Source organism: Synchiropus splendidus, chromosome 4 (assembly GCF_027744825.2).
Source record: "Synchiropus splendidus isolate RoL2022-P1 chromosome 4, RoL_Sspl_1.0, whole genome shotgun sequence".
NCBI lineage: Eukaryota > Metazoa > Chordata > Actinopteri > Syngnathiformes > Callionymidae > Synchiropus > Synchiropus splendidus.
Genome location: NC_071337.1, coordinates 5,049,294 through 5,073,381, shown reverse-complemented (window position 1 = coordinate 5,073,381; position 24,088 = coordinate 5,049,294). Strand labels below are relative to the sequence as shown.

Below are 24,088 nucleotides of genomic sequence, written 5' to 3'. Positions count from 1 at the left end.
GATTAAAGAGTTTGCGTCGACACATTTTATAACTCATTCAGAGCCAATAGCTGTCAAGAATCCCATTTCCAAACCCTGGAGTGAGCACAGATCTCTGTGACGGCTGGAACAGAGCAAGCTCAAGTACGAGAGCTGTGTTGAGTTACTGGGATTTAAAAAAAAAAAAAGCCCTTCCCAGGGTGAGCCAATGAGAAAGTCTGGCCCGGGATGCTCTCAAACTGACAGAGTAATAAAATAAAAACTGACAGAAACTATGTGCACGACAACCAGGAAAAAGAGCATTAAAAGTGTAATCCCATCGACCCAGGAGACCAAGGAGCAAAGCAGGTAAAATTCCAAAGAACAAAGAGACACCAGAGAACATGATGATCTGGAACTTGATACAGAGTTCAACCTGTTGAGCAGCAGGAGGGTGATCAGCGAGACTGCGTGCAGGTTCACCACCAGCCAAGGAAGGTTCTGGAAAAACATTCGCACAGGATGTGGGACAGGAAGTGGACTCTCATGGCCACGTAAAGCTTGCTCAAAGGCTCTCACATTCAAGTGTCCAAAACAGTTTTACGTGCCTCTTTCTTGTTCTTTCCCATTCAGAATCTGCAGCTTCATCTGCTGTTCAGGAAGTGCACTCACTCGCTGTCTCACGTAGCTGCAGTTTGAGACCGGTTGCCTTCCTGGACCTGTCAAAAACAGCCAAAAGAAGAAGAGAGTTGGCAGTATTTTTGTACTTTATGATGCGCTGTTTTCTCTTCTCTCCTCTGAACTCTGATCGTCAGCGCAGGTGCCGTCCTTCCTGTGGTGATGTTGAGGTCTAGCAGGACCCAGGAGACGAAACTCTAGAGTCAAGACTGTGAAGGAAGAAGTAAGCATGAAGAACTAAAACAGGAACATCCTGGTCTAACAGGAGGCCAGGGCACGGCTGGAGACTGAATCAGCACTAGCAGAATTTAAACCAAGAATGTCGGTGCAGGCTCACTGCGGCCCTTTGGTGGGTCAGTTTGACTCACCTGGTTTAAACAAGGAAAACAGAACAAGAAGTCGCTGAATTAGGAAACAAAAAAAATCTAGTGCAGGTGGCTTAAAACGGAGGGAAACCTTCCTGGGGAGTCAATGGTCTCCAGCGGGGAGCACCTTCTGTCTGGGAAAAATTATAAAGTTATACATTTTGTAGCATTTTTGGGGGAAATATCCAACTGTGACTCACCAGAGTTCGCTGGTAAAAGTTGGGCAGGAACCAATGGCAGAAGCCTCGGGTCACATGCTTGCCTGAAGTTTCAGTCTGACATGCAACACGGCACGCTAGATACAGGGGTTTTTCTCCAACCCCTGTAATATGCACATTAACTTGGAGCTACCTGAGGGACAGGTGAAACTGGTGGGGATCAAGAGGCCACACGGTTGATATAAAGTTGAAAAAAATGAATCCAATGATAAAAAATGAATCATGAATCCAAACCTTGCCATGATGTTGATAAACCATCCGCACAAAGAATCTGAGATCTAAATTGATTGTTGTAGATTTGTATTCCGCAAGGTGAGACCAGAGGCTCGGCAGAGGATGAGTCAATACCGCCAGTTGTGGAAACTGAGGAGAAACAAGTGAAGAGTATAAATTGACAACAAAAGACAGAAGAGAGGTGAAAGGCCGAGACAGCCTGTCGAGCAAAACAGAAGCAGACACAACAAGCATGAAAAATGTCAAGACAAAAATGAGTGCGAAGAGGGTGAATTTATTTGAACTTCAAAGTGAAAGAACGGCAACATCTGAGAGCATTTCAGGGGTGAACAGTGCCCCTTTTGTTTGCTGTGGAAGGTCACAGTTCGCTTTCTCCTTCACTCAGACTGGAGTTAAATAGTGACTTACTGTTGAGAAAAGGCAGTCCTTGTATCAAGTCTGCAAGATCTGAGCTCAAAATGGAAATCTTCACGCCAGCGCGCACGGAAATCAATATTTGAATGGGATTAAAAAGGAGTGCAAGCAAACTTGGTTCAGTGGCAAGTCCTGGGAAGCTGAAAGGACTCGGAGGTTTCCGGGTCTGGTTTGTGCAGCACTCATGCAGAATTAAAAATAGACCTTTTCAAAGATTTTATTCTCGTCGCCTGTTTGCTGAGGATTTTGGCAAAGGCAGGCCAAATGTGCCTCCTCCATTTCACACATAATCTGGGGCCGGACAGATGTTGCACATCTGGATGAGGGATTGAGGCTGTTTGCTGCGTCTCTATTGGTCGGAGAGGCTATGAAATTGCTAGCTAATGGGATTAAGGAAGGCCTGCGAAGTTATAGCGACCTGAAATGAGGTTCCGGGAGTTTAGCTTGATATTTAGTAAAAAAAAAAAAAAAAATGGTGGCGGCCTGAAAGTAGTGAGGTGGATTGGGACGAGTTCTTAATCAAAGTTGACCTAATCCTGGTTTGGTCGAAGCGTGAGAGTGGAGCGGGTCTCTGGAGGGTGGGGGGCGGGGGGGTGGGGCAGAGTTTTGACTCGTCACATGACCATATTGAAAGGATTTAGAGGTCATAAAAGTCTGTAAAAACAGGATAATCCCGTTTTGTGGACGGAGCACAACACAAGAGCGAAGAAAGACGCTATTAAAGGAGTTGGTGAGGGTTGTCAGTCATCCAGGTCCTCAGACTTACCAAACCTGAGCACTCTGTTGCACCATCCGGCGGGGAAACCTCAAGGAAGCAGGCAAGGTGAGACCAGCGCCAGACGCTGAGTCAGCTTTCTGACTGTCTTCATGAAGCACCGGCAGCTCTCACACGCTTCTCGCCTGAACCTCATTCGCCCTTTACCTGAGAAAGAAGTGAACTTTAACAGTCACCAATGTATCCAGAGAGGACACCAGGTTCAGGAGAGGTTTTACCCACCTTCATGAAAAAATTCCCGGCAGTTGTATTTGTTATTACATTAAAACAAGGCCAGAGGTTGGAGGTTAGGTCAGCCATGGTTTGGGGCTCCTTTCATTCTGCTTGTAACAACGTGTCAATTACTACGTATAGGACACAAAGGTCCACTTTCCCAGCATCAACATATTATGCCATGAGAGTGAGGAAGGGTCGCGAGTTCACATGAGACCAAGAGACATAAAGCTGTGTTCAAGGAGTGAAAAAGAGTTGAAGGCTGGTCATGAAGCAAAGGATATATTATATCATATTATATTATATTATAGTTCATTTTATTTTATGTTTTTTATTATATTATATTATATTATATTATATTATATTATATTATATTATATTATATTATATTATATTATATTATATTTTTTTATTATATTATATATTATTATTTTGTTTTGTGCATTATTGTGACAAAGCACTTTCCTCGTTGGTGGGATCCTCACTGACCTGATGCTGATTCTGATTCTGATCAAACACTGATGTGGCACAGTGCTCCATCTGACCAATGTCTTTCTGGACCTCTCAGGTGCCGACCATCTACCATCTGAGCTACATCGCTCCCCTCAACTGTGAACACATCAACCATCTTCCTCTTCAGGCATCTCTCTTCAGGGTTTTGCCTCTGCAAGTCCTCCGACTCCATCGATCTTCTGAAGTCACTCTAACCTCCTTCATGTCCTCCTCCATCATGAACCCCACTAGCTGTCTTCCTCTTCTCCATCTCCAGCATCCTTGGTCCGACACCCTCTCTGCTCGTGCTCAAATCGTCTCCCAAACTTTGTCTCCCAACATGAGCTCTCCCTCTGATTCTGGGATTCTCCCTCTGATTCTGGTGCAGCTGAGGCTCAGAGGAACCTGCAGCTCCTGCACATGTAGAGGACCCTGCTGCCGCAGTCCAAGCCATTTGTTCTGGAACCACTTCTGAGTGTGTAATCCAGCAGGAAATCCAAAGAGATGAAAAGTCCTTTGGATTATTAGTCATGCGAGCTTCTGCAGCGCGGAACTTCCTCATGAGAACAAGTGAACGTCAGAGAGCACATTTGTCTCTCGGCCGTCACAAGACGAACGCAGTCATCAATCACGTCCCGCTGACGGCCAGTTGAACCCGCGTCGCTGGGCGAGCTAATTGGTCTCCGAGGAGGACGGCGACTGTTTTCTGTGAGCAGAGCCACGTCTGCAGCGCTGACTGGCGAGAACATCAGTCGAGTGGCGCTGGACTCCATCAGGAGGAAGAAGAAGTGCCAAGTGAAAAGGACCAAATATCACCAAAGCTAATGCTAATGATTCAATCTTGTGCGCTGAAGCTATATTTGTCTGGCGCTGGCGCTAGCGCTCGCTCTGACAGCAGGAGAGGAAGATGAAGAGAAAACCAGTGTTTGCTTGTCAAAACACTTTCATGTATTCTTGGAAACACAAGCGCACGCTCACCCACGGTCCCAAACAAAAGCACCCAGAGGTAAAAATAGCCCTCGCAACAATATTAGCGCGCCGAGCCAATTAGCTGCCATCGCCTTCCCGGGCTTCCAGCACTCCAGAGGCCGCGCAACCCACCAGCTAGAATCGCAGCCGCGAGCGAACATCAGCTTTTGTTTTTGATGCTGCGAGAAGATAAAGCCCAAATCCCTGCTCGCTTGCTTGACACCATTATGGAGAGCGGAGTCGATGTGGAACAATCGGTTCAGTCCAGGAGACATGCTCCATTTAGACGGTTGGCCGGGCCACACGCGTGTCGCCTCTGCCGACGTCCAAAATTCCCCCATGTTGCTGGACCAGTCCCAGAGAAGGGACGCGAACACTTGGCCATCGGCGCGAAACAAAGACAATGTATTTAAGTGGGCTTTAGATTCTCATCTCTTCTTCTTCTTTCAGCTTCTCCCTTCAGAGGTGGCCACAGCGGATCATCCTCCTCCATCTCACCCTGTCCTCTGCTTCCTCTTCTCTCAAACCTACAGACCTCATGTCCTCCTTCACCACCTCCATCAATCTCCTCTGTGGCCTTCCTCTCCACCTTCTGCCTGGCAGTTCCAACCTCAACATCTTCATCTACCAATGTACTGGCTCTCTCTCTTTCTCCTCTGTACATGTCCAAACCATCTCCATCCAGCCTCTCTGACTTGGTCTCCTAAACACCTGAGCACATGTGCCGTCCCTCTGATCCTATCATCATCCTGCTCACTCCCAGAGAGAAGCTCAGCATCTTCATCTCTGCTACCTCCAGCTCTGCCTCCTGTCTTTTCCTCAGTGCCACTGTTTCCAAACCATACAACATTGCTGGCCTCGCCACCCTTTTGGACACTTTCCCTTTCATCCTTGCCCACACCCTTTTGTCACACATCACACCTGACACTTTTCTCCAATGATTCCACCCTGCCTGCACCCGCTTCTTCACCTCTTTCTCACACTCTCCATGGCCCTGGAGAGTTGAGCCTCAGATTGGGGCAACGGTTCATTTTTTTAGAGGGACAACAATCCATAATCTGACAGGACATAATGGTGTAATAGGAATTTATGTAGAGCCTGGGGCTGGTGTTTGAATAAAGTGAGAGCGAACTCTGACACACAAATAACTATTCCAGTGCAGCAAACAATAATAATGATAACACGTTTTGTTTTTTTTAACATTAGAGACTTTTGTGAGCCACTGTTTGTACGAGTAAAGTAGTGTGCACTGTGTGCACTAGTGTGTCGTGAGAGAGTGTCAGGTGTGCCGTGGAAAAATGATCCAGTTGCACCTCATGTGTCCGGAGATAGAGGTGGGCGATATGATGACATTAAATCATGACAATGACAAGGTGTTGAGGAGCAACTAAGGTGTTGATCTGTCCGTCAGTCAAAGAAGCCAAGAAGCCGCTCACATGCTCAACGTCCAGCTTGTTTTAATGCTGATGCGCCTCTAATGTGACCACACACCTTCGCGACAGAGCCATGGAGGGAGGGAGGGATCCTTGTCGGACCCGCGACGCCAAAGACTGTCTGCACTGCAGAGCTAACAGAGCTAACGTGACGTCTCACTTCAAAACTTTATTGATACTCATGGACTGTCAAAGTTTGCTTTGTGGTTTAAAAGTTGGTGAAAAACTAAATGCACAACAATATAAATGTGCTCCAAAATGTGAAGAGAGAAAGAATTTTAGTTTAAGCAAAGAATGCTAAGAATTTGCCTGGAAACTCAAAACTACAATAAAATGATGCAAAAGAGAAGTGATGAAATCAAAACAGTTATTTAAAGTATGTAAATAAATAAAGAAATCATGATATACCCCGCCCCTCTCTGACACATTTGAATTAATACATACAATTGAATACATTTTCTTCTTTCTGTAAACAGCATGGTAAAACAACAACCGAGTGCCAGTAGCTGCAGTTTTTCACAAATGAATAGGCATTTTCAATGGGACTTTGGTGGTGTGCCCTGGGATTTTTTCAATGATCCAAGGCTGCTGTGGCTAGAAGAAGGTTGAAAAACACTGGAGTACAGAATGCTGATAAGAGATTCTGAACATTTTAGACCCTTCAAATTTGACTGAAGTCAGTGCCTCACCAGGCACGAACGTCACCTCATGTATACAGTACATACCAGGTGGGACAACGTTGTCAAGAGCGGAGGGCCACCTCATGGCTTGAACATTAGCGTGGGACCCACCGTCTGGTGAAGCGCTGCGTCTGGAAATGTCGCATGAGTTGAAACACTGAATTCAGTTGAAACCCAAATACATCAACATGTGGGAGGGCTGACTTCCATGTTGACATTGGACCCGTGATGTTGTGATACTTGATACGAGTGGCCCAATAGGTGAGGTTCTACAGACAGAACAACAGGGTGGGAAATCCACCGCAGCCTCTGCTTTTGGTGGGGTGGATGGTTGGGCAGGAGATGGTTCTGTGCACCTCACACCAAGGTCTCACTCAGAACACATCAGCTGTTACAAACCTTCGATCCTTGACGTCAGCAGCCTCTGAGCCGTCAACATAATAGTGTCGGTTCTCTGACTAGCGTCTGAAGAACTCAGCTTTTTCCTGCTGCTCAGAGTCGTCCAATCCAAATGTGAGAAGATTACCTTGTTTCTTTTCCATGACTGCCAACTGCAAATACATGACAACAGAAAACCAGTCTCCAAACAGGTCTGTAAAGCAGCCAGCAGGTGGGTCTGGGGGGTGAGCAGGGGGGAACCAGACCGTCATTTGCTCATTACACTCAGGATTCAGGAGCCACTTGCTGTGTGTAGCGTCTGTTTCCTTCTTGTATGAGCAATTCTGCTCCATTATATTGTGGTGTGAGGACCACTTAAGTGAACACCTGGGACCTCGCTTCACATGATGCCAGAAAATGGTTAACATGCAAATGAAACCATGAGCCAAAAGCAATAGGTCCATCAACGCTCACCGTGGTCCTGACTCGTCTCCGACAAGTCTCTTCTGTGGAGAAGCTCAGTCGTCCGGGAGAGACTCTGAGGAGGCAGTGAGACTGGCATGGGATCAGGGAGGTCGCAGATTTTGTTCGTATGAAGAACAAAATGACGACATTCTTCTTTGCTGCTCTGCTCAGGATGATGAGCCAATAAAGCTGAAGAGTTACTCTTTACATGGTGTGTGTGTGTGTGTGTGTGTGTTCATCGCAGCTCGCGCGGCGACAGTCGGCCGCAGAAACAATAACGACACCATCTGAGCAGTTTATGGCCCTGAGATTGAATTTGCGCATCAGGCCCGCTCACCTGTCATGTCACGGCGGGTCACATCACTTCGACTTTGCTGGTGTTTTAATCTCCCAGCCGTCGAGAAACTTCAGCGAAGCCGTCTCCGCAGACTGACCCCGCAATCGCTGCCACCAAGCCATTAAACTGTCTTGTTCAATTACACAGACACTTTGTCTGGAGGCGGAATTCGCTTTCGCCGGCTACCTGTTCGCTGACGTCTTCCAACACACCCGTGTCCTCCGGTGCTCGCTGCTATCAGAGCACTTTAATGGCCCCTTTAAACCGCGGCCACCCCAACAACGTGCCGCAAAAACGGCAGACGCATTTGTCACACTCAGTATCAGCGGCTTGGAGGGAATTAAAGCCAAATTATGTCTTGGAGAAACAGCTAAAGATCTACTTCAGAGTCAAGTTTTTGAGAAGTATGTCGGAGAACGCTGTGCGCATTTGCATGGATAGATTTAGCCTTTGAAAAAAAACAGCCAGTAGAGGTCACTGTGGCTTAAAGAGTAGACTAATAAGAACGGACGAGAAATCTAACGGTTCGTAACAAGTAAAAGTCGGATTAGAAGATTAAGTAAAGTTATTTTTCAATTATGTGTCGGGCACAGAAACAGACTGCGGTTCTAATCTTTCCCACGGAAACAGAACAAAGAATGTTGTTTGGAGAAAACTTTGGTTTGAACACATTATTGTCGAGGCATCTGTTTCCCAGTGGAAGTGGTTTCAAGTGCTGCGCAGCATCTGCTGTCTTCATCTCCGACTTCGCTATGCGCCGGATCAAGAACTTGACCGAGCAGCGACAAACCAGGAAAGACTCAGCCGCGCGTCCTGTCTGATGTGTTCATATCAAACGCATCTTTGGCAGATTGTATTTGGGATCTCGGGGGACACTCAGGTTCCATATTCCGCTCATAAACAGAGTTGGGACCCAAACACAGGCAAATCATGTTTCAAACTGTCTGGGTTTTCTATGCCTTTTTTAACCAGAGGCTTTGGTATTTCAAACATGTGCCCTCTCACGGTTAGCTGAGTTCAGGTCACGGGGGCAGCAGTTGGGGCAAAGAACCCTGGACCTCCTTAACCCCAGAAGCCTCCGGAGTTAATGCAGGACCCGGAAAATTGGGTCTTTAAAGGTGGGGTTTGCGGTAACTTGCCTATCTTCAGACTGTGTGCTGAGGCCACACCCCCAGAGTCCAGAAATAGTGGGAGTGGAGGGAGCGAGGTCTGACACACACCTTTGTATTTCTGTCTTTGTGGGGACATTACCCTTTCCCCAGCCTCTCACCATGAACCATCCAAAACACATGGCTCACCTGAACCAGGAATCCAAACCAAACTGAAGCCCAGTTATAATGACCTAGTTATTTGAAGTCTTCAGCCTCAAATTGAGTCTTAACCTCGTGGGCCAGCCACATGTCCCCACAATGTCATACGGTCCTCACAAGGATAGTGTTTTGTCAAGAATTTGTCCCCACAAAGTAGGATAAGCAAAGTACACACACTCTCTCTCTCTCTCTCTTAAATGAACCTCTAACTTTGTGAGGACATTTCATGTCCATCACCCTTTCCCCAGCCTCTCCCCCTGAACCCAACCATCCAAAACACATGGCTCACCTGAACCAGGACTCTGAACCAAACTGGAACCTATTTATAATGGCCCAGTTATTTTTCATCTCAGGTCAGAAGTCGGTGTTTCTCGGTCTAAAAGCTCTGTGTGAACCTGAGCGGAGATTTGCTGAACAAATGAACTCTCTCCAACAAAGCACCTCGGCAGACTGAAATGACGAGGAGAAATGAAAGGAAGACAAGATCAAAGGACGGAAGTTCATCTGCATCTCATCATCACTTTTATGAGGCTCATAAAAAGCCATAACTTCCTACTTGCAGATGAGCATCAACAAGCATCATCTCACACACACACACACACCTCGTCCCTGTGATTTCACTTTGACTCGGGGCACTTTCTGAGGTTGGTCCCAACATGAACTGGGTGGCACAATGGCCGTCTGTGTCCAGCCCTGATGGTCTATTGTGTTTTGGGCCGGCAGCGGTGTCAGCAGATGGCTGTGGGGACTCTGGGGTCTCTGTGGTAATTATCTGTGGGGATGAACCTGAGCGGAGTCACAAACCCCCAGCCGCTGGAGTCAGTGTCGCTGTGACAGCTGCAGCTCTGGGGGGCTCACAAGCCAAGCATCGTGCGTCTCGTGTTTGATTGTAGCTCTGTGGCTTCACCCGCATCATGAAGCGTTTGTCTGTCTGATGCTGGTGAAGCTTCACGAAGCCTCATTCCAGAGCCCAGAAGACGGAACTCCCTGCTGCTCCTCTTTGGCTGTCAGCAACTAGTTTAATGAAACCGCACGAGGTTTCTGAACCGAGAGCGCCACCTACTGAGGCCTGTACACGAGTCCATACACAAGCTCCAACATCTGAGTGGAAGTGGTGCACAGACTCTTTGCTGCATTTTCTCTGCTTCTGTCTTTTTTCAACGTATTTTTGTTCACTAACATGATGCTTGAGCACTTTACCCTTTGCCGACTGCACAGTTCCGCTCATTGCCGTAACCCTTTCCCCAGCCTTTCATCCTTGTCTTAACTTTTGAGCCAATTTACAATGACCCAGTTATTTTTGAAGTCTTCATCCTCAAAATGAGGCTTAACCTTGTGGGGTTCGACAAAAGAGCCTCACAAAGATGTAAGGGCCCCACAAGGAGATGTTGGCTCGCCTGAACCATGACTCCGAACCCAACTGAACCCAACTTATAATGACCCAGTTATTTTGAAGTTTTCATCCTCAAATTGAGGTTTGGACCTGTGGGGACCGGCTAAAGGTCCCCACAAGGACATACGGTCCCTGAAAGAATAGTGTGTTGTTAGGAATTGGTCCCCACGAGGCAGTATAAACAAGCCCACACACGCACAATTCAGCTCAGTGCGTTATTGGACGGTGGGAGGAAATCAGAGTGACCAAACATGACATTAAAATGTGACCTCAACATTTCAATTCAGATCCATCAAAGCCAGGCAACACTACTGGACCCCTCGGACGGCTCTACTTTTTGAGCCTTTTCCGTCCACAGAAAGTGTACTTCCATCATATTTGCCGAGTCGGCACGAAAGCCTCGCTGGTCCTCGGCGAGCGTTTAAGTCCTCAGTGCCATGATCCCAACCTCTGACACTGCTTGCTGGTTTCTGACCGCCGATGCTCGGCTCTAATCCTGCTGCTCTTCCTGGAAACCCAACGCAGTTGTTGTTGTTGTGGCCAGTGATGCAAAATAAATTGCTTTTTGGTGCGACGGAGGATTTCCTCTCCGCGGCATGGAGCTTGGACGCGGCTTTAGTTGTTTCTGGAGCCAGAAAAATCAAAGCTGGCCGCGATGACAGAGTCTTGAGGGAGACCAGACTCAGCAGAGAGACTCGGAAACACGAGTCACAATTAAACCTTCACATTGTCATAATGGGACGGCAGACCGGGGAATGGGTAGATTCGTGTTCTCCAGGAAGCTCAGAGCAGAGTGGAATGCTGAGTCAGTCTGGGTGGATGATGTTTGCTTTCATCCACCTTCACATCTCATCTTGCTTTCTTAAGTAAGACCTCCAGCTCCAGAGAGTGAGCCTGCATCTACCTCCACCTCAGTGTGCTGTCCTGCCAGTTAGAAAACAATTTGGGTCCCCACAGCCAGGCAAAGCTTCCAAGCACTGAAGTGCCAAGACCTGGCGTTTGGAAGCCGCCCAGTTTGTGCTGCCGCCAACCTTGCAGGTGCTGGGATTTCTAGCTTATTCAGAGTCTGGATAGAAGCCCGCACCTCAGCTCTGGCTGCTCCTGTGGACCCACATCTGAGCCAGGATCATTGGGTCCAGCGTTTCGTTTTTGAAAGGGTTTTTGGGTCACTTTTCATGTGAGATCTTATTTGGGGCAGAATATCAACCTGGACTCCGAGTGGACGAGAAGCAAATGGACAGGGAATCAAAGGTGAGGTTCCCGACCGACCGACACATTCTCACTTCCAAGACGCCAAAACCTTTCAGTTGTGTATCCTGACACTGAGGGAAGCCATCCATTCTCGTCCACTTTTTCCAATCGCCGGGTCGTGGGGGCAGCAGCTTCATCTGAGAGCAGCAAACTTCTGCCAACTGGCTCCTTCCAACACAGAGAAACAGGGGCTCAACTCCAAGTCTCTCCCTAGAGACAGAACTTCTCACCCTATCTCTATGCGAGACGCCCCTCCCACCCGACGCAGAAAAGCCAGTTCAGCCGCTTCTATCCAGGATCTGAGGCTCATGACCAGGGGTGAGGGTCAGGACGAAGCTTGATCTGTAAAAGGGGAGCTGGCTCAGCTCTGTGCAGAGGGAGTCGAGTCACGTAAAAGACAGATGGAGGTTGGGGTTGATCCACGGGGTGGCGCTCCTTTTGTTCTTCGTAACGTTTTTGATCTCAGGACCCACCTTTTCCAGAACAAATGGAAGCAGTGGTGAGAGCTCCCCCCTTCATCACCTGCCCTCACAGCTCCTTTGAAAACATCACGCTGGAGGAGAAACATCAGACTGTCACGACTGTGTGTCACTGTGACTGGGGGACTTCGATGCAAAGGTCCACTTGCGTGAGAAAGTTGTCCAAACAAAAGTGCCACTTATGTTACATGGTCTTCACCACATGGTCTTCACTCATCTTAAGTCATAGGGACTGGAACTCACAACCTACTGCTTGGATTCTCTGTGGTCGACTGTTCCACACTGAGTCTTCACAAACCCATGATGGGTCAGGAGCAAAGTTGATGCTGGATGACAGCCGTCACGTTCAAGTTTAGGATAAGTTCAGGACACCTACTCCTCTTCATCCTCAGATCTCGCTTCAGTCATCACTGTTCGGATCTCTGCTGCAACTAACACAATAGTTTGAGGAGGAAAGAAAGAAACTGTGGAAACAGAGTTTACGCTGTTAAAGGCAGCAAGATAACGTATGACCTCTGGACATCCCTGCGCTCATCCACTGAAGTCGCCAGGCAAAGCCAGTTCCATCAAAACAGTCCGGTTCCAGATATAAAATCAAAGTTCCTCAGCAGAATAATGATCTTGTTTAGGGTGGAGTCTGGTCAGAGATGCAGTGACCCAACACCTCTTCGATCACCCTGAACCTCGGTTAGTTGTCGGAGGTTGATCTTCTTCCCAGAAATCCCTCCTCATGCCTTCGATAAGGAATGTTTGAAGTTCCGGCCCTGCTCCCGAGAGGTCACGAGGGGGGGGTCAGCGCACACCGCCGCCTGGAACCATAACCCACTTTCGGGACCAACGACGTCAGCGAGTGATGAATGATGTTATTAAAGTGGTCGGAGGAGGTCTGGCGGCGGCCAATTGAGAGTGATTTGTGGGGTGAGACCGCGTCCTGGAACCAAGTGGCGTGTTTGTGTGCTGCTGTTGAGCCACATAAGAAACAACACGTCCGCCTGACTTGAAGTCACAAAGGCTGTTGCAGAACACTTCTGTGAAGTCCTCACAGGGGATTCATACGTGTGCATGTCTCATTCTCCGACGAGGGTTCACTGTGTCATGTGACCTGAGGACATGTGTTGTCACCTCCAACTGTGAAAGGTGAATTAACAAACACCAGAGTCAGTCCATTAAAACAAACACAATTACAGTGGTACCTCGGTTTTCAAATGTCCTGGACTCCGAACAAATTGGAGTTCGAACAAAAATTTCGAGATTTTTTTGCTTCGGATTTCGAACGAAAATTCAGAACTCGAACGCCCCCGAAAAAAGCCGGGAAAAACATAACATGCGCAGCCCGATCAGCTGACCCACGGCACGCTTTGTTATTGTGTATAATGCAGCCTCTGTATGCAGACGTGTCCCGTTAGCTACATTTACTGACTGTTTTTCCTTCATATTGAGGTGTAAAACCTTTCCTGTCTCCACACTGGACCATGGTAGAGTGTCACAGGGGAGGTGCAGGGTTTGATGTCCTGTTGTGGGCTGGAGCTGGGACAGGGATGAGGCGAGTCTGGGACAGAGCGTGACTTGGTTTATGACTTTGTCACAGCCAAACTGCACAGAAGCGCACATTCAGAGCTGGACACGCACCGGGCACCTCTTCACTTCTGGAGAGACGTCACTCACTCGGCAACCCCTCCCACATGCAGCGGCCACACACATAGAGGAACAGCGCACCTGCAGGCTTACAGGTGCCTGTAGGTGTCGAGGTTGTTGAAGCAACTGCGCATGCGCAGCAGATTCCCTCACTTTCGCACGCGCTGCAGGTTAATACCCAACACAATTTTCTGCTCCTAATGTTACGTTGACAACATTCCTTAACGCTTTATACTGCGCTCATTTGAATCATGATTTATCTCCTGTATAACTATTAATGTTATACTGTCATTTATTGAAGATCCATTCTTGTCCAAACATATGTGTATAAACATCCACTTTGCTTTAACTCTCACTCATCTAGAAAATACACATTCCAGTTCTTAAATGTACGGAGCCCTGGAAGTGACATGCATGTGTTTATTTGTTTTGAATGTGACATGCAAGACTTTTTTTTTTTTTTGCCCGAGATAAGTTATCTCAAGATAATTTTTATTTCAAGATACAATCGTAAATGTCAGCCCATGTGTAGCTGCCTCTCTGGCAAAGCATTTCGTATACGTCCTCCTGGAACCACTGTGTCTCCCATGGCTTCGTAACTGTTCGACAACGTTGTCAGTCACTGTCTGCAAGTCTGTGCACTTTTAACACTCTGATCAAGTGTCTGTGGCTAAGCAATACGTATTAGCCTTCCCTGGAAGCGGCACGCATGACTTTATTTTTTTTTTTATCCCGAGATAAAAATTATCTCGAGATAACAGTTATCTCAGGCGAAACAAATAAAGTCATGCATGTCACATCCAAAAAACCAAATAAAAACACATGCATGTCACATCCAGGGCTCTGTATAAATGTGTATCAAACTCTGTTTTCTACTATGAAAACTTGTGATACCCAAGTGTAGTTCAATTCCAAGCCCGTTTTTATTTCAATAACTTCACTCAGTTGACACTTGTAGCAGGTGATCTTGAGCACTTCTTGTTCCTCACACCTATATTTTCGCCTGTATCTTTGGTTGACATCTGGATGAGGAAACGTTTCACAATCTTTCATAAAATTCTTTTGAACTGTTCACAATTAACCATCGAAATTCTGATCTGTGTGAACCGTGATTCGCAAACGTGCGGTTTGCATGCAGACCCACTTTGAAATCCACAAACGCTGAATATTTTATCAACTATTTCCCCAAGTTGCAGCTTTAATTCGGTCCTCATTTGTGGCAGCAGTTACACCAGCTGCGGGACAATGCGCGTCACAAACGCACGTCACACCTGACATTGTGTCGCCAACCATCAAGCGCGTCCCGTGATACGAGCGAATGTTGCATCTAAACAACGGCTTCAGCCTCCGCTCACCAACTTGTTCCGCGTCCTAAAGCAAAGACAGCAACAGTGCAAGTCTGTGATCCATCACCACCCTCCCCTCCTCCACTCACCCACCCTCCCACTTTCCAGCTGAAAAGTGAAGCATCTCTGGATCAGAAGTAATGAAAACATATGCTTATGATTCAGAGGGAGACGCGCAGGGAGTGGCCGCCCTCATCCGTCTTCACCCTGCTGCGGGCGAGGCGCGCGCTCAGCCGGCCAGACACCGCCCCCTGCTGGCACTCAGGGGAAGTGGACGTCAAGGGGAGAATGTGTGAGTTTGGTGACTCCACATATTTGAATTATAAATAAGAGTAAGTTTCGTTACTAAACAGAAAAATAAATCCTGATTGCATTAGAAGACGAGGAAAGAAAGAAATTGATACAGTAGAAACCACCACGCGACTTAAAATCTACTTAAAATCATTTCTTTAGACTAGACTACTAGTCATTTAAAAAGCTAATACTATTGCAATATTGAGAATGTTCACACGAAACAGGTTGTCGAGTCCCCCACCCCCGACTGCAACCTAGTCCTCTTTGCACCCGACCCCTATGACAGACCTGGGGTGGGGGCTCCAGGGTGGGGCCCCGGCAACGCCATGCCGTCACAGTCCTCGTTGGTATTGTTTTCATGAGGGCTTCAGAACTGCTCTTAGTCTGACCCGTCACCTAGGACCATGGGAGACCCTACCAGGGGCATAACATAGCTCCTAGGATCATTCAAGGTACACAAACTCCCCTACCACGATAAGGTTGCAGTTCCAGGGGGAGGCTTGTGGGGATCGGGAAGTTTGGGCTTCCTTGCTCTGAATGCTGCCTCCGCGACCCGACTCTGGATAAGCGGCAGAAGAAGGTGAAGGTATTGCAATATTTTGAAATAGTCTTTTACACAACTTGAAAAATTGCAATAAAATAATTTCACCAAACTCAGAGTAATATTTTGGAACGAGTAAAAAGGTAAAGTGGTGGCTGTCAGTCAAAAAAAAACTTGGCTACATGTGCCACACCCCCTCTGTCGTGTCACCTCCAATGCCCAGTTGAAACTCAGTGCTGGCCACAAACACTGGGTTCTGGGACCCCACGAGCCTTGGCTCTCCCCATCAGTGGTAAAGCTTCATGAAACAGCAGCCTCATTTTCAGTGCTCAATAGGTGGTGCTCTCCATTTAAACAAGATGTACGGAGATCATGAAAGACGCTTTTTGAAAGCGTATTGAGAAGAGAGCGCCATCAAGTGGGCTCTGAAAATAAAGACGTCACTTTCAAAGCTATATCACCACCTCGAGCAAGGGTTCTTAACCTTTCTGGGGGCCCACCTTTCCCAGAACCCATTCAAGTATCTGTAGTAGTATCTGTCATCGAAACGTCCATTCAGTAGCAGAACCAGGTGCGAGTCATATTCATCTAATTTACTAGAGAAAAAGAACTGTTGAGAAAATTTAAAAAACTGGATGAAAGTCTGAAGAGAATAAATATAATAAACCATGTCTAATAAAAATAATATATTTTATTTAAATCCCATATCAGATATAACTAACTGTAAATGAAAGTATCGCCATGAAATGTTCTTATTCATTTTAAAACTGCTTCAACAGGTGCTTTCATTGCAGTTTTTCTTCATCATTTTCTCTTTTCAACAACTTCTCCATAGTTGTTAACTATCACAGATTTGCAGCTGTCAAGTCAATTCAGTGACACACAACTTCCAGCCTACGTGGTTAATGTATGACGGCCCAAATGTGTAAAACAAAACAACTTTCAGCGGCGCCACCATGGGTCCCGGCCCTATGGTTAAGAATCACTGACCGAGAGGACCATCACCTTACAAAGGGGTCATAAGAGCAGGCAGACCTGTCGCTGGTTGTGTCCAGCCACGTCCCTGGAGCTCCGAGGTTGGGCAGTGTGGTACCACATCTGGGCAAGAGAAACTGGTTCCTCACTTCCATTGTTGTAACGGTGAATTGCTCACTCATTAACCGGCAAAAATTCATGGAAAACTCACGTGTTCTGATAAAACACAGATTTATTTTACAGCGGTTCAACTGCACAGAACACCAGCTCAACTCGAAGATAGAAATGGAAAATATTTAACCTCTTAAAACGGCCGTCGAAGACACATTGAGACAAACAAAAAAAGTCACACTTAAACCCCTGGCAATGTTTGTGATGTGAAGTCTTTTGTGTGAAGATCAGCAGCGATGACGTGCGTTACGCCGTTTCATCAACATTTTTGGATTATTGAGATAGTTTACCATCTGGAACTGCAACAATGTGGACCACACGGTCCTGAAAGGCTGTCTTTTCCATTGTTATTTCTAATGAACTCAGCAAAAGAAAATGGTTTTCCATGAAGAAGTGCGTCTGGAAGAAGCTGAATTGTCAGGTTGATCATGAGATTGGAGCCAAAAACGGTTCAAACAGTTTGCACGAATAGGATTTAAAGACAAAGCTCACTCTTTAGCATCACTAGGGAAAGTTTAGGCTGATTGAGGGAACGTTGAGGACTGAAAGGTGAACGTGCGTCAGTCTGCAGAAGTGTAGTAGTGTGGACACGCCGCCCGTCTTTCTGTGAAACCTCCCTGGATCTCCGGCTCACCTTCAGAACCAAAGTCCTGGAGCGGTTGAGCAAAGTCCTTCAGTGTTCTGGCTCAGCGGCAGCCGCAGTGGAAGTCAGCGTTGGGGTCCATCAGCAGCTTTTTGCGGTCGACGTGCAGGCAGTCGATGTGGTACCAGGCGTCGCACACGTCACACTGGATCCACTGGACCGTGTCCTGCTGAGGCAGGCGACAGCGCAGAGCGGCGCAGGGCTCCACTGACCCCAGCGTCGCCTCCCCTTCATCCTCCTCATCATCATCGTCGTCCTCTGAGGAGGAAGAGGAGGAGCCGGACGAGGAGGCCGACGAGGTGGAGGAAGAGGAGGAGGAGGAGGAGGAAGATGGCGAGGGGAGTGACGGGCGGGGAGGGAGGGGGTGCTTCCTGGGGCGACCCCGTCTCTTGCTGTGGAGACAAATGGGTCTCGATGAGAAGGTTCCTCAGTTGCTGAAGCCCAAATATCAGACACATCCGACTGAAGCTGGCACTCAAAAACTCAAGAAACAAGCTAAAATGACAGCGTACTTCAAGGTCAGCTGAATTGATTCCAAATAAAAACGTTTTTGGGTTGAAAAACTCCCCAAATATAATCTATTGCTGGGAAAATACAACTACGAGGAAACATATATTTTGCAGTTTAATTTTAAAAAATATTTTTTCAATCTACATTTTAATATTTAGTCATTTCTTTAGATGTTTCACTTAATTCTATTTATTTTTTGACACTTAAATATAGGGGTATTTTGTATTTTACACAACAAATTGGCTCAAATTGCTGGGTAAGGTTCTGTCCTCCTGAGTTCAAAGGTCAAAGAACCAGCATCACCAAAGATATCGAAACACAAAGTGAGACATTGAAATGAAAAACGTTTCAGCATTTGGGGAAAGAATGTTGCAAATGAAACAGTGCAGTCACAATTTTTGAAATGTTGTGTGGTGGTTGGGCCATGTGTAGCCACATCACCGGCCCTCGGCCCTGACATTGGACACCACTGATGAATACAGCCAAGTTTTGAAGTAAGTTATAGTGTGAGCTTGAGGCTCCAACGCAAGATGGCGCTGCAGATACTGAGGGGAAAAAAGAGGAATGTAAAGCCGAATGTCACACGAGGGAGGTGACTCCTTCAACAGTGGCGGTTACAAAAACACGCCTGACCCAGCTTTATTCCCTCAGTGAGGCCGGTCTCACCTGGTGGGATGCTGGAACCTCTGGAACTGCACCCTGCTGCGCTCTTCCGTCCGGATCCGAACTGAGGGCGAGGCCCGGCTGTAGTTCTCCCCTCCCACCACTAGAGGGGAGAAGACCGGAGAGCTGTGCGCGCGCCGCCTCCCTCTCTGACCCGACGACGCCCTGCGAGGGGTCTTCTGGTGGCAGAAGGTCGCCATGTTTCCGTTGAACACCGTCTGCACCCGGCACACGGCGTCCGGCGCGCTGGTGCTCCGGAAGTTCTGCAGGGCGTGGCTGCTCATGGCGCCGTGGAAGCTGCCGATGGTCCGGATCCCCACGGGGAAAGGCTTGGATTCACGCTGGCTGCTGGGCTGCAGTGCCGGGTACGGAGGCGAGGCCACGCCGTCCGACTCAGACCTGTAGAGCCGCCGTCTCTTCTTGGCCCTCACTCTCGTGCCGTCGTCCAGAACCGGAGCGACAGCTGTGCGACAGAGACAGAAGATCAGGCTGCGGCCCTCGGCGCGCCTCAGACCTTTCCATCATTACCGGCTCGACTCCTGAGCTCATCGGAACCACCATCTTCCAGGAGCACGGTGTGGGCAGACTTCCTCCGGCTGCGAGAGGCCGCGGGAAAGGCCTTGGTGGGCGGCTGGGAGCTGGCGGGGGTGAGGGTGGGGGGCGTGAGGGGCGGCGCCAGGGAGGTGAAACTGGTCGGGGGCGAGGAGGAGGAGGAAGAGCCCGGGTCCGACGAGGTTCCGTCGTGACTGTGGCTCCTCTGGAAGGTCCAGCTGGTGCCCTTCATCTTACTGAGGCTGCCGATGGAGTTGAGGATGATGGTGGACGTGTTGATGGAGAGTCGGGAGAGATCCAGGTTGTTGGCTGCTTTACAGTCCTGGCTGGTTCGGATCCGCTTCTCCAGGTCGGAGGAGAAGGTGCCCGTCTGCCAGAGAGAAGAAGGTTCACTTGAACTGTTGCTACACCAGGACACCTCTAGTTTAAACTGGATTAAGAACGAGAGTCAGGTTCTGGGGTACAGCACGCAGAGGACACTTCAACCAGAGGGATTGTCACCCGCAACCTCCCGGGCTGTGAGCCGAGAGATTTCAGGGGAAGACAAGTACCTTTGGAATGGTGATGGCGTCAAAGTCCTGAGGACGGACTTTGACCTTCTGGAAGAGGAAGTAGAACTCGGAATCCGCTGGTGTTGACTGGCCCCCAAAGATCAGGGTGTCCCCGTCCGACAGCTCCCACGGGACCCCGGGTTGGAGGCGGACGTCGTTGACCCAGGTGCCTGGAAGACAGACTCTCACATGACTCATCTGCTCTGACGTTCCTCTGTGACGGACAGATCCAGGATCACTTTGACGGTGAACATGATGCTCATTAATAAAAGGTGTCAGACTCTCGCCGGCGCCGCTGCTGCTGATGATGAATGGATGAGTTTATAGCAGGAAAACACTTGCTCGGATCACAGCTCCCTTCACCTGCAGGCCAGTTTAACTCAATTAAACATATGAACTTCTGCCACAGGAGCAAGAGAAAAGTTCTCCCTGCTGAGCGCAGCATCTCGTGTTGCCGCGCACGTCTTCTCCTCAGGAGGCTGTCGGCTCAGGCCAAACTCTGTTACGCAGCATATTTAAGGAACGTTTGAGACGGGGTGCACAGAACAACCACGGGAAGCTCTGAGGGCGAGTCATCTTCAAAGCAGCGAGAGCAGAGATGAACCCTGAGCAGCTCATGTCCTCCTGTCTCCTGCCGTCGCCTCAGACTCACAGAGCTTATTCAGGGAGAAAACTCTGGTCGTTTTTTAGGTGCTATTTTTTAGGTCACTACATCAACATTAGGTCGATGATGTATCATGAAACAATATAGCAGGGATGATGAAGGAGTGCCCTCTTTTCAGAAACCACTTCAAATCCAAACGTTTCACAGCAGACAGTGCCATCTGGTGGCCTCTGAACATCAGGACACTGTTTCATGAAGCCTAGTGATGGGCTTATAAGGCTTCATGAAACAGTGTCATCATTTTAAGGGCATCGTAGGTGGCGCTCTCCGTTTCAAAAAAAGACCTGAAGGTTCATTGACACAGTTGTTCAAAGGCACAGACTATACAGCAGACAGTGCCATCTAGTGGCATTTGAAAAATAGGTTTCATGAAGCCTCATCAACCCTTCAGTAGCTGCATCGACGACTACTTCTATAATGAACGAGTCACCAACTGTTGATATGATATGTACCGTTGTTCGAGTCGTAAACACACACGCATCTCTATCCTTGTGGGGTCCTCTCATGTCTAGAACCCTTTCCCCAGCCTCTCCCCCTCAACCTAACCATCCAAAACACATGGCTAACCTGAACCAAACTGAAACCCAGTTTTATGACCCAGTTATTTTGACGTTTTCATCCTCAAACTGAAGCTTGGATTTGTGGGGACCGACAGAAGGCCCTGACAAAGACTTAAGGTCCCCACAAGGATAGTGTTTTGTCAAGATTTGCCCCCCCTGAGGCAGTATAAACAAGCCCACACACACACCTTTGTTTCTCTATGTATTCAAAACTATCTATTCGCCATGAGATAGTCCCCACAAGTATAGCTATACGCACAATAAAGACAGTATTAACTCTAGTAGTGTTAAACTGAAGGCCATGATACAACTAGTGGTGAATGCCCTTCCGGAGGTTGTTGTCCTATTGTTCATTTTAACTCAGAAATGGATGGACTTCAGACTAAAATGCAATGAGGACAGTGGGTGGCAGAGGTGCTCCAGAACTAGTGAGGTGCCCAACACACAGTGGAAGACAGGAGGCTCTCACTGCCACAGAGGACCAAACCCTTGCATAAAGATCTGTCACTCTCGACGTCAGTCAGGAACAACACTATCTGTCAATACCTTTCTTTCTGAACTGTTTCTCATTTTTTCTGGTCATCTTTCCAACAGACCATCGTGTCGGAGGTAATATATTGATTCTAAAGTCTGAACCGACGCAGTAACAGTAAGACTCACCCAGACTGCTTCTGTCCTTCACGCTGACCTTCCATCCTTCCTCCGGCGCCGACCCGTCGCCTCCGCCCGTCTCCCTTTCCGTGTGCAGCTCCGCGTGGATCCGGGACACCGAGGTGGAGTTCAGCGTGACGTCACAGAACTCCGCCACGCGGCCCAGCCGGAAGACGCAGTGGCTGAGCGCCGGCCTGAAGGTGTACAGGTCCCGCACCGAGTCGCCCACCGAGGAGCCGATGCGGATCAACTGGAAACAGTTCTGCGCCCCGGACAGCATCCCTGATTGATTGTCAGTCACTGCCAGCCCTTGAGGGAACACCTCCCCTCCCCCCACCACCACCGCCGCCGCCGTGTGGTCACTCACAGGTGATCCATGTTTGCTCTCAGAAATCTCAGGTGTGGACTTAGTGAAGGTTAAAAGCTTTGACCAGCAGGCGTTTGCATTTGCATGAACAGCTGACGACTGGCTGCTGTGAAGGCATGAATTATTAATGGGGAGAGAAGCTGGCGGGTCCGGGCACCTCAGAGACCCCCGAGTGCAGCACGGGCTTTCAGAGCGCGGAGTGAAGTGTTGCCGTCGCGTGGAAGGCTCCCACTGTGATGCTAATTCAAGGACACGGTCTACGTTAAACCTGCAGTCGAGCTCCGAGTTGATGTTTGTTTTGTTTAAATCAGCTGCCTGCGGGTTCCTGATGCCTGCGTCACAATGGCTCTGGTGCGGCAGAAGGTCCGATCAGAGCTGCGGAGGAAAGAGAGTTAGAAACATCAGACAAGCCGCTTTTTACACAGAGACATTTTGAAGAAATTCATCATTTGTTTCCATGCGAAACACTAAATTATTAACGCAAAAATATTTGAGAATGGTACAAATACTATAGTATATTAAGTAGTGGCTGAATACTGGGATGTCAAGTTGGAAGACATCAATGTGAACTGCTTGTAATACTGTAGTACTAACATGGCAGTTGATAAAGGGAAACAAATAATGGCAGAGAACGTTTGTTATTCCAGTGTAAACACTCGAATTTTAGAAGAGCAATACTTTTACACACAATATACAGGTGGTAAAGGTATAGAAAAAAAATAACCGCATTAAATAAGTAGCCATTTGTTTAAAAAAGTGTTATTCAAGAGCAACCAAGGCGATTTAAATGAGGTCGTCAAACTTAGATGAATGTATTTGGATTGACCTACAGACAAGTAGGTTACATAAAAAAACGAAGCGAGCAGTGCATGTACTGCACAAATCCTTTTTGACCTGTGAAACGAGTAACGTCTTTTATTACCTTATAAAACGAAGCAGAGTGAATTCAATCGCAGTAAGGGATTTCATTGAGATCTTTGCAGATTGTTCTGACACCGAATGGTGGCGTTATCTTTTGTGTTGTCGACGAGAATCCGGACGCACGTTACTTGTTTAGGAGTCAAATGTGAAAGCGACAATAGCGACCGGTGCCATGTAACCGAAGCGGTCGGCTGCGGAACGCCGCCACTGAAACAGGATGAAGGTGCAATGTGAATGGAAATGTGCTGGTCTGAAAGGTGAAAGGTGTTTGTTCGCATGAGAAGCAGCAGCAGCAGCACAGTCGCAGCGGTGACAGGTCAGAGCCAGGCTCCAGCTCGCTGACGCTATTTCCGTCAAAGCCTGCGAGGAAAAGCACAGTCGAGACTTACCGCACTCTTGACAAGTCGCCGCGGAGATATTTGGGCTTAAAATCCTCCCCGTTGTCGACGCGGGACCAGGCGCGGCCTCAGACGGTGGGTTTGCGGGGTTTCTTGGTGCTACTTTGTCGCCGGACGAAGCTGCAGCTTCTCGCTTTCTTCCCAGCCAAGAGGAAGTGCTTTGAAATTTGGCGCGTCCAGCGAGTGGCTTCCTAGCGCCTCAACCTACGTCATATCCGGCTACGCCCTGATTGGCTCCTGGCCAGGGCGCCTTTCTCTGGGTCAACGCCCACAATAATAGGAGTCACACAAGAGGAGGAGATTCGAAATATCTTCGTACAAATGAACGTTTCTGTTGGGTTTAGGACGCACAAAGACAGCACAAGTACAACGAGCTGTTGGTTTAGCACTGTGTCTTCGCTAATACGGTTTGAAATATATATATATATATATATATATATATATATATATATATATATATATATATATATATAACTACGACAATAAATATAGTATTTCCAATATTGCTACTACTAATTCTGCAGTAACATTCTCTACTACAAACACTGACTCTGTTACTTTTCATGCTTTCCAGTCTTTATACAGCGTTATGTATTTTCACTAC

General features: G+C 47.9%; 1 protein-coding gene across 1 annotated transcript; it reads right to left on the bottom strand.

Annotated features, from left to right (window-relative positions):
- Positions 1–17,105: 17,105 nt before the first annotated feature.
- Positions 17,106–23,622, bottom strand: tcf19l (transcription factor 19 (SC1), like). The gene is made up of 6 exons (XM_053863401.1): positions 23,476–23,622; positions 21,808–22,540; positions 19,924–20,093; positions 19,349–19,742; positions 18,824–19,283; positions 17,106–18,039 (listed from the first exon to the last, which is right to left on the bottom strand). The coding sequence occupies exons 2-6, from the start codon at positions 22,076–22,078 to the stop codon at positions 17,691–17,693; spliced, it is 1,644 nt and encodes a 547-aa protein (XP_053719376.1). The 5' UTR covers positions 22,079–22,540; positions 23,476–23,622; the 3' UTR covers positions 17,106–17,690.
- Positions 23,623–24,088: the final 466 nt, after the last annotated feature.

Coding starts and splice junctions, on each gene's coding strand:
- tcf19l (XM_053863401.1), bottom strand. CDS start 22,078: ATGCTGTCCGGGGCGCAGAACTGTTTCCAGTTGATCCGCATCGGCTCC. Junction 19,743..19,923: donor ACGCCATCACCATTCCAAAG/GTACTTGTCTTC, acceptor TCTCTCTGGCAG/ACGGGCACCTTCTCCTCCGA. Junction 19,284..19,348: donor TGAGCTCAGGAGTCGAGCCG/GTAATGATGGAA, acceptor TCTGTCGCACAG/CTGTCGCTCCGGTTCTGGAC.